At 41.6% G+C, this 10,848-nt stretch overlaps 1 protein-coding gene across 2 annotated transcripts in view; it reads right to left on the bottom strand.

Annotated features, from left to right (window-relative positions):
- Positions 1-1,101: 1,101 nt before the first annotated feature.
- The window catches only part of ZNF827 (zinc finger protein 827), a 106,119-nt gene continuing 96,372 nt past the window's right edge, over positions 1,102-10,848 (bottom strand). Inside the window, exons 12-15 of one of the 2 annotated variants that reach the window (XM_032685748.1) lie at positions 10,472-10,546; positions 8,257-8,448; positions 7,986-8,163; positions 1,102-5,159 (exon numbers count right to left, since the gene is read on the bottom strand). In XM_032685748.1, the coding sequence (XP_032541639.1) occupies positions 4,352-5,159; positions 7,986-8,163; positions 8,257-8,448; positions 10,472-10,546 (1,253 nt within the window). In that variant the 3' untranslated portion in view covers positions 1,102-4,351. The remainder of the gene's footprint in view (positions 5,160-7,985; positions 8,164-8,256; positions 8,449-10,471; positions 10,547-10,848) is intronic. The other variant, XM_032685749.1, reaches the window with a different exon arrangement.

The raw sequence follows: 10,848 nt of genomic DNA, 5'->3' as shown, positions 1-10,848 counted from the left end.
CTGGGCATGATTTGCATGATTGTCTTTTAGTTGCTAGGATAACTATTTATGTCTAGTGCAAAGAACTCCGCATAGAGTATCATTGTATATTTTCTATTACAGATATAGTCCGAGAGGAGAGAGAAAGGCCGCCTCTGATTGAACATGACCTCCCAACCCAGTGTCAAAGCTTTTCCTTCACCTACACAGTCTCCAGCAAAAGAGGAGCAGTGGATTTCAACTCCCAAACTGTTAACAGCACCATGTACAAGGTACTGATAGAGGCCCTAAAAATTAGTATCCACGCCTCAGTAGAAATAACCATTTTTCAGTTGCTTAGACCTTAACACTCCCCTAACTGAGGGCAAGGGCACTCCACGTGTATTTGTTTACATTAATTTATCTGAGGATAATTTTATCTAATGAATACCCAGATTATTTTTTTCCTTAGTTATTTAAATAGTCCAACTTCTTTTTAGGAAGTTGAGTATCTTTTTTTTGTTCAGTGGACTCAATATACCTTTGCTTCTTGGAAATTTGTCCGCTCTCAGGGTTTCCTTCCTTAGTGTCCTCTGTGCATTTTAGCTATTTCATTAATCTTTGGTAAAAATATTGACTTTTCTACAATGCTGATGAGTACATGATGTTTTTACAATTTAAAAAAAATAGATTTTCACTACAATATTTTAGTGCACCATGTTCTTTTATTCACTGCATAGCTCCTCTTTAAGGAAGGAGTCTTCCTGATTTCATTGGGGCCACTCCCAAACAAGGCCAGGTTCACTGAAGTAGTGCTTAAGGATCTGGTTTTTATGAACTGCATGTCTGATTAGAGTGCTCAGCAGAGGCATTATTATCCCCCTTGCAGAATCGACCTGGAGGGTTGGTACAAGCACAGAGCCCACAAGGTGAAGTCCCGTAGCCATCCTAGGACTATTTGCCATATTTCTTCATCAGTAGTGGTAACCAATTGTTCAATTTCAATCATTGATAACATCTTCCCTTTTTTCTTCATATCGTCTTGCCTTGTTGGAGAATCCTTTCTCCCTGCCTCCAAATCAACTCTAAATATATTTAGAGTGGAAAAAAAAGAGAGGAAGGAAAACCAAAAGGAAACAAGAATATAGCCAACCTTTTTAATTAGAGTATATTGTACTTCCAAACTGGATACACTAGAAATTGGCAATGCAACATAAGATGCAAAGAAATATACCAGTTACTGTCAAAATGACCCTGTACAGCCTTATAATGCAAAAAGCTTTATACAATACAAATTTTTATTAATGTACACAAACCTTGACAGAATGATATTCGAACATAATACAACAAGTAAAAAAAAAAAAAGACAGAAGAAAGAAAAAAGTGCTGAGAACTTTAACTGAATGGGAAAACACGCTAGCTCTCATTAAAGAATGCATAGTGAAAACCAGTATGAAATTACCTTTATGGTGGGGGGAATTTATCAGAACTGTTGGTCATTAATCAGTAGGGGGAACCTCTGGAGAACATTCCTTTCTTTAGCCTTGAACTGCAAACAAATTATTTCAATATGCATGAGCTCTGATAAATAGTGTATTTATTTTCTTAAAAAAATAAAAACCTCCTAACACACTTTTCCTTACAAAGAAAACTTCTATAACTTGCCAGAAAGAATTAATTTATCCTTTCCAAAGTGCTAAACAAATTTCCCAGGTACACTAAACATTACCATGTCAGATACTGGTACAGTGGAACATTGGTGACACGTGCACACTGACAGCTCATTCTTGGAAGTTCCAGCCCTATTTAAACTGCCTTTTGGTTTATATAAAGTGTCCTACTAATATTCCTACTTCCTCCTGGACAGGTGTACTTTACCTGTCAGTTTGACAAACAAGCTTTTTTTTTGATTTTTGAGTGTTTGCTTTTCTGTGATGAGGTCAGAGATACACGCATGGAGTGTGTTTTACAGAACTGGTATAGTTTCTGGATGCAGATTGCAGATTTCATGCTGCAGAGATATTACACTTTTTATGCTTTGAGTTATTTACTAATACGGTATTTTCTATTTTGTCTCTACTCCTGGAGAGGTGTTACCAGGAGTTATGATGGAGTAAAGCACGGTTTGTTTATAAAGGTTTATACATACTTCGGAGCAGATGGGTTTTCTGTACTGTGTAGACAGAACCGCCACATGCTTGTTGGAACCAAAACTGCCTGCTGGAATGTAAATAAACTGGTGAGACTTCTCTGTCCTGGAATTAATATTTCCAAATGATAAGCTGCTATGATTTTAGATATTTCCCCCTTGTAAATAGCTTCCAGTATGTTAACAGGAGTGCACAGATTAGGGTGTCCTCCCCAAACAGGAGGAACTTGGTCATGACAGTGGAGAATGTTTGGCCATCTCAATACAAAACAGATGTAGGAATCTTGCAAATAGGTTAAGTGATGCAAGTTTTGCATCCAAAAAGTTTCTACACAAGCTTCACTTAAGAACTAATGAAGATTGAGTTACGTTTCTAGTTGTGCATATGGCTAAGAGCCCTTGTGGACAAGAAATGCCTTCCTGAACTAGGGCGTTGCTGTACTGCTGTCACGAACAAGGGGTTGTTGGATCCCCCCATCCCACAACAACCTGCCGGAGAAGTTCCTTCAGGGCAGCACGAGGGTGGGTAGACAGCATGACAGATGTGACTCAGGGCACCTCCTACAGTGGCTTGGCCAAGGGACAGCGAGGGGACTAGCAAAAGCTAGGTCGGACACTTCTAATACCTGGTAAAAGACAGTGAGATCCAAATCCAAGAGACACCGTGGAAAACAATAATTGACTAAGAAGGCATTCCTGTACGTCATACGATAATTTTGAAATGCTTCACATTTTATACTCCAATTTTAATGCAGAGTGTTTTTAATCCCGATCTTTCTTCCAGCACATTACGTTGTGTAAGGGGCACAAATCAATTAACAGTCGGTTAGCTGCTCTTAAATTAAGATCACTCTTGGCATTTTGAGATTAATGAAGGTTATACAACCGATCCGCATTCGCTTCTTCCTGCAATAAAGTGCTACATATAACCTGTCATTTTAATGACCACAAGTAGGAGCGTTAAATAAGTACAAAGTTAGCTTCCTAGCAGTGTACACTCTATCTGCCATTAACAAAAAGGAATAAAATATTACTAATGACATGGAGGGTAGCAATAGGACTGTCAAATTTGCAAATACAATTGAAATACTGAGGGTATAAAAGAGAACTGTATGGTTCCAAAAGCATCTTTTTATAGCTTTATATTTTAAAGAAGTTACTGGTACCTTTTCAAATAAACAGTCTTATTACCTTCAGCCCACAATTTGTTTTTTCGTTTTTTCTTTTTTTTTTTTTGCAAGTGAGAAACAAACTAGTGCAAGACTAAAGCACTGTGCAAAACTGCCTTTTTTTTTTTTAGTCTGAGTATTTATACCCAGAATTTATCCATACCCTTTTTTAAATCCCCTTGTTGGATTTTTTTTCCCACCATAGAATTCTAGTTATACAAGTTGTTCCTGCAAACTAAAAGGTAACCACTGCATAATACAGTATATATATATATATATATATATATAATATTTATATGCCCTTTTAAAACAAAAGATGTATGCTATGGCCCAGATGCAGGTGTTTGTCACACCTGTGTAGCAGTTAAGAATTGGGCCTGCTGTGTGTACATGTATGTGTGTACATACGCATGGTTTTCATTGTCATACTCTCATCCTGCAGTGCTGAAAGCAACTTTTTCCTCGTCAGTTCTACCCCAAATCCTCAAACCTTGACAACTGAGTACAAGGCATCAAACAACTAAAGGAAGCTGCAAACAGCACTGAAATAATACACCAGTTTCCACCCCCCCAAACAATTGCTCCTTCCACAACTCTACAGTTCAGGGGGAAGGGAGGGAGCGAGTGTGTGAAAAGGGGGAAAAGAATAAGAATTAAATAAGCCAATCCAAGGGATGTGCAAAAGCAATGTCATGGCACACTACAGGCAGACTCTCTTTTCACGCACCCGCACGCACACAAAGCCCAAAAAATAAAATGCATCAATATGTAATCTTACAAGTGCTGATTGCCATTAAGGACACTCTTTTTTTTTTTCAGCTTAACAAGACAAAATAGTTTCTTAGATAAGAGTACTGGGAACATGCCTCTGAAGGTAGAAGTATGCAGTAGGTCACCTCTTGGAGATTTAATAAAGCAGCTTTCATGTCAATGCAATAAGTATATACACAGAGCCATTTGCTAAACCTTACTAATGATATAGTACAAGTGTTCGTTACCTCTTCGGTCTACGTTTTGCAGCCATGTATACCTGCTGGGTTTGTTGGGGTATTTTTGGTACAGAATGCAACTGCCCTCAGACAGTTTCTGCCCTTTCTGTTAGTCCAAGGTAGGCAAGGAAGGAGTGTTTAGGTGAAGAGGCACCTCCCGGTGCAGTCTGAGGTCGGGGTGGATGGAATGTGAGATCGTAGTGGTTTTTGGGGAAAAACATTGTTAAAGGAATAAGGTGGGCAAACTCTGAGTTCCAGTATTTATCAAAGCACAGGGAAGTGCCGTTGACGGCCAAGGCTTTCACTGCCAAGTTCGGCTCTGCCCCGCTGCCCTGTGCAGCTGACATAGCGACTGTTTGCAGAGCCTGGGAGGCAGACATAAGTGAGAGGGGTGACAGAAGGTTTCTGGAGCTGTTCACCGGTAGGAGTGGACTGGCTTCCTTGGAGGTTGAATACTGGCCCTTCTTCTCCTCTTCGGAGCAGTCCCCGTTCTGGTGCTTCTTCACGTGGCGGCTGAAGACAAAAGGGTGGGTAGTCTTGAACAGGCACTCGTCGCAGCTGAAAGTCTGGCGTGGAGCATGCTTCAGTTTCTTGTGCAAGTTGAGATTGTCTTTGCGTTTGCAGCTGTAGCTGCACTGGTCACAGTGAAAAGGGCGCTCGCCGGTGTGGACACGCACGTGCTCGATCAGCTTGTTGGCCGTCTTGGACAGGTACCCACACTGGTCACACTTGTAATGGTTGCCAAGGCGGTGTTCCCGGATGTGCATCTCCAGCTCCAGCTGATTTGCTTTCACTGTCTGGCAGATCCGACACTTGTACTCCATCTTGTAGTGAGTCTTCAGGTGGCACTCCATCGCTGCGGGGCGGTTTGTGGAGTAGATGCAGAATGGGCACCTGGCAACACAGCAAGGAAAGGCAGGGACAGAGAAGAGAGAAGTCACTCAGCTTGAAGACCTACATCCCTGGTTTAACCCTGTCACTCAGCCCCTCTCTGACCTACTAAAGAGGAGAAAAAAGGCACTTAGTTCTCCCTGTGAAGCCTCTTTCCAATACTTGGTTTGCCTAGACACATCTCTACTTAAAGGGGTTTTTCCCATTTAATGGCAGTAGAGTTTTCCTAGGAAAACACTGATTCACTCTGAAGCAGCATCCCTTTAACCTTCTGGCTTACCTTGACGGGGAAGATTCTGCAAAGCAGGCCGAGTAGTGCAGAATGGGTGACTGATGCACAGGTACTTTGTGTAACGACATTCCTAGTGTTTGCACGGAGTCACTTTGGCCATTTTTTCCATTAAGAAGTGGTTTAAAGTGAGTGTTTACAGATGAGTATGAAAGCAGCTGTTTAAGTAAAGATGGAATAAACTTGTAATACCACACGTACAGCAAAAGCTTAGGAAATTCCTTTTATGTGACCTTGAACAGTAAGTTTGCTGGGTATCCTGCTAGGAGCAGCTGAAAGCCAGGCTGTTAGGAGGATTTGTAGGGATTCCCATTTCTGGGACATGAGCTAGGCACGCTCAAAGGGGCGTGTGTTTGGCAGTGTTTGCCTGCAGCCGCCTCTGCCACGGCAGGAATCATTCCTGTGCAGGAACAGGATGTGGGTTCTGCTTACTCACAGCAGCAAGCATCCGGCCCAGGATGGACATGGCAAAGGGCCTCACCCCAGTTCCTGAACCAGGAAGGGCCTGGAAGGCTAGAGGAGGGAATTGTGTAAGCTTGGAAAGAAGCCTGAGCTGCACGCTGAACAAGTCTGGACACCAACAAACTTGAAACACACCCGCTTTTGCTTTGTGTAGCTGAGAGGACACCTAACTGCCAGGGATCTCTGCTCCGTTAAACCAAGCACACAGCCTTTCAGATTGAACTGCTGAGCTGAAAGAGCAGGACTGGATAAGAAGATACAACTAAGGCACCTGGCTACAGTCTTACAGGTATCCCCAGCTGCCACAGATCTGCATTCACTCCTTAGCAGGTCCGCTAATTGCGTTCTAGCATTCTGGATACTTTCTAAGATGAGTTCCTCTCTCTCCAGGTGTGTTTTCCTTGCTACAAACTGGTTGCACATACAGGTTTAATATTAATCTATAAGCTAATTGAGAGACTTTTGAGGAAAGTGAGTAATACAGGAGGACAAAACCGATACTAAAACATCTGGACACTTCTCCTGAGGCACATCAAGTACTCTGATCCAGAGAGGGAGCCTGGCATTGAGGCTTCTACTGTGATTAGCTCTATTGCAACAGAGGACTTGGCTGTCTATGCACACATACCTCTCCTGGGCTGGGTGCTCTCTGGATCAGAATCTCAGATTTTGACCTGGAGCTGGAAGAATCATGTTTTTTTCTCTTCCCCCACAGCAAACAGGAGACAGAAAAATACAATTTACTTAGATCTCTTCAGGCTCTTCTGGATGCCTTAAAAAAAAATAAACCAGAGCTTTTTCTTAGGTGCAGCTTTCAATGTAACTAATTATTACTTGAATTGGGCAGGAATAACTTATGTAGACTAAAAAGCACATTCTGTCAGGAAGACTTGAGTCATAGGTCATGGTTTTTCCTTGGTAAATAGAACAGATTTTGTGCAGCTTAAATCAAATGTGCATTAGACAACTGGTCTGTATGTCCAAGACAGACATCCCGTCGTTCTGGCACATTACTTGTTTCTCAGTCTGGTCTTCTTCCCAGATTCAGTCATCACATCTCAAGTGACCGCAGATCTCAGTTTATGGAACTACTGAGCTGGAGACCAGACGCTGCCTGGCAAACAGAACCAGTTTTCAAAAGCTGCAGCACAAACCGATAGAGCCGCGCGTGGTATCATTAAATGTGGTGTGCTCGTCACGGCACAGCTACAGTGCACTGAGAACATCAGTCTGCTTAGCAAGAGCAACAGAAGCTGGGAGCCCTGTGCTGAACCCTAGCTGGGCTCCAAGTGGTCCCAGCCTTTTTTCCTGCAGCAGCTGGAACAAACAGAGACCAGAGATGTGCCTCTTTCATAACATCACATTGCCTGCCCACAGAGAGCAAGCATATGGCCCCAGCAGTCGCTCCTTCCCTCAGGGGTCTGACTTTGACATAAGGTCACATTCTCTAGAAACACTGCTCTGCACCAGTAAGACCTTAAAGTACACCACTGTAGCCAAAACCAAAGGGCTTTTTTCTCAAAAGACTGTATTACTGGTTACAGGTTAATTTATACAACAATTATTCTGGGGCATGTAAACCAAAGCAGAAAGAATAAAAGTTATTCATTCCTGAAGAGAAATGATTTTGCATTAGAGTATACAAAGGTTATAACCTTTAAGGTTGTAACTTGGTAGCTAGATGCAGAGACTGTACAGGGTTTAGTCTTTTTTGAGCCAGGTGCAGAACAGAGCCTGTGCTGTGTGCTTGCTTGCCTTTGCTCTAATAAAAAAACCCCTTAGTCTGCCAAAACCTGTGCCTCATTCTTTGTAGGGCCCATCACATACTGTCTCCTCTTTGACATGAAAAGGGAAAGGACCATAGTTTGTTACAGCTCCAAAACACCAGTGGATAGTAGGTTACCAATCTGCTCTAATGATGGAAGCCTGAAGGACAGGGTATGGTTCATTAAATAAAAGGAAGCCCCAGATCTGAATTATCAGTTAACCAACCCTTTCTAATTGCCTTCCTTTTGTCCTATCCCCACAGAATTAGAGATGCTTAACACAGTAAAAGTTTGTGTACTTGCTTTCCTTACTTGAGCCCACCGGTGGGGACAGTGTGGCATTTCTTGTGCTCCAGTAATTGTTCAGGTGTCTTCATGAACTTGTGGCACACGTCACACTCGAACATCCGTGTGATCAGGTGGATTTGCAGGTGACGCTCAAACATATTTTTTGTTTTGCAGACAAAGTTACAGAAAACACATTCAAAGCCTGAAAAATAGAACAGGAAAATGTATCCCTGACATTGTGGCCAGATTGACTGCGTAGAAGGGGACAGTTTGCTTTTGTAAAACAGTGTTTTACCTTTCTCTGACTTCTCTTCAGCATTCACTGAGGTCTGACTACCAGGCACTACAGAAATGACTAGCAGGTTGTTTGACCCCTTGTTTTTTGGGGTTATATCTGCATCTTCTTTGCTGTTGGCAGAGTCGCTCAGTGCTGACAGCGAAGATGAAGATGGACTGTTAGATTCACTGGGTGTCTTCCTCTCTTCAGCTGAAAAACACAAATAAGGAGCAATAGCTGCTTCAGCAGATTAGATGGAATTTCTGTGATCCTGTTTTAAATTTCTGGAAGTATTTATATTTAAAGTTAATTCAAACATGCTTATAAAACAAGGTGGAAATTAATTGAGCTGATAAAAAAAAAATCATTGTTGGGCCTCCTTCCTTTTTATTAGCACTTTAACCACAATACATCACTCAGTTTATTCTACAAGTGAGTTTGCCTGTAATGGTAGTGGGAAGGGATCATGCAACTCTACCTCATTACCAGACCAAAAAAAATCCCAAGCAAACACTTTGATTACTCTGAGTTCAAAACCAATGAAGAACTTGTCACTTAGAAAGGAAATAGAACTTCTGTAGTTTTGGGGTGCAGAAAGCAGTTTAGCTACTTGTCCAAGCTGAACTTCCCCCGCCTTTCTGTTTATGTGGGTCCAATGGGTAAACTGGGAGGAAGGGTAATGGAGAATAATCTCACTCCTTGTACTGAAGAGCATCCTCAGCAATCATTGTAAGAGATACCTGTGTAGTCTCAAGATTTACTTGTTTTTATTTAACTGGACCCAGAGATAAAGCCCATCAGAGCATCCTTATGTATGCAATAATGTATGAAGTTCAAATCCCAAACCCTGTCACACGCCAGAAGTGAACAAGAGTGAGAGTTGTCATATGAGAACTGCCATAAGCCAGCAAGGCAAGGATGGGTAAATTATTACCTCCCACCCATGTCTTGCTTCAATCAGAGCTGTGTTTACTAAAACTTCAAATTCTCTATGTGATATAGTCCCCTGATCAAGGCCTCTGCAAACACCAGCACCTATGTGCCTAACTTTAAACTTATGAGTGGCACCTTTACGATAAAAATGTAGGAATGCACTAATGAAATCTGATGACCCGAGCTGCCAATAGGGAGGGGGATAGGATATCATTCAGAAAAGATTCACTGACCTTGGGGACCAGAGTATTAGAAATGGAATGAAATTTAATAGCACAGAGTACAAGGTTATGACCTGAAGGGCCAGTAACAAGAATTTTTGCTACAAATGAGAAGTGCTTAAGTCGGAAACAGTCAAGGAAATCAAAAGAAGAATCTGAGCAGAACATGGGATGAATATGAGCAATCAGAGTTGGGGAGCCTTCAAGGAAGGTAAATATGATCACAGAATGTTATTGTGTGAGCTATTCCCAGTAGCTGCTGGCTGTTTTACACTGCCACCACTACTTATTTCATTTCACCATGTACAGCTGTGATTGCACATGTCAAGAGCAGGGTTTCTAACAAGAACATATGCAGTGAGGGATTGGTACAGCGAGAAAACTGTGTTTCATATAAGAAAAGGCTCAATGTACATTTAGAGGGGAGAGGGTTGTTCTCCATAAATATACTAAAGGAATAAATACTGTGAAAGGAGGGAGGGAGAGGTGGACTGCTGGTTCAGATAAAGAGCAGTTTTGGCACAAGCACAATGTACATGTATTCCAGTGTGTGTCTTACTGATAATCAGGAATTTTAAAAAGGTCCCTAATCTTTAATGCAGGAAAGTCTACAGCTGCCTGTCCATAGAAGTAGTTTGTTTAAAACAAGTACACTTCTTTGAAAGCATATGCCAACATCCTGACAAACAGTCCATTTATGACCTGGTAACATCACAGGATAAGGGACTGGAGTCAAGTGACCCAGAAAATCCTTTCTATTTTTTACTCTGTATTTGCCATATGTGTGAGCATTTGGCTGAATCACCAGCTGAATGGCTCAGTTGGGCAGGGTGAAGGGCTTTTTGCTTTTCTTCAAAAGACAAGTAGCAGTTTAAATCTTGTAGCCATGACAGAAAAATACAGTAGAGTACAGCTCAGTTTTGAGCTCTTATGCAAGCTTTTCACGTGGCTATGGGTGGCCTTTCTCATTTGCTTTGAATTCCTATATATGAAGTGGGGTAGTGCCGAGAGCTGTGCTGGCATAAAATCCCTTGAGAGCTTTCTAGTAGTTTGTATTTCTGTAGTTACATTTAACTTACGTATCTTTGAACACAACCAATTGCATTCTCCTCTCCCTTCTCTTTCTCCACCCTTCCGTTTTCCCAATTTTACTCCTGGTAGGACAGGAAAAGCAATTTAGCAATGGAAAAGTTGTGCTGGATGCAGTTCAGGTTCAGTATCGTAAACACAACTGTGAGTAGTTTGTGGCAGCAAAATGCTTTTGCCTGGTGTTATAAGAGAAATTAATTAAAAGGATTCTAATTTTCTTCTCCTTAAATTATGCCAGACTTCATTAGTTGGACTAAGCATATGGAGCTTGTTGGAAAACTGCTATTGCTCTTATCCTTGGCTATTAAGTGAACAGGACCAGGGAAAGAACACAAGTTGTTCTGTTATTTAATATAAAGTTACATTT

The sequence above is a fragment of the Chiroxiphia lanceolata genome, chromosome 4 (assembly GCF_009829145.1).
Source record: "Chiroxiphia lanceolata isolate bChiLan1 chromosome 4, bChiLan1.pri, whole genome shotgun sequence".
NCBI classification, from domain to species: domain Eukaryota; kingdom Metazoa; phylum Chordata; class Aves; order Passeriformes; family Pipridae; genus Chiroxiphia; species Chiroxiphia lanceolata.
This window is presented reverse-complemented; position numbering and strand designations above follow the sequence as displayed.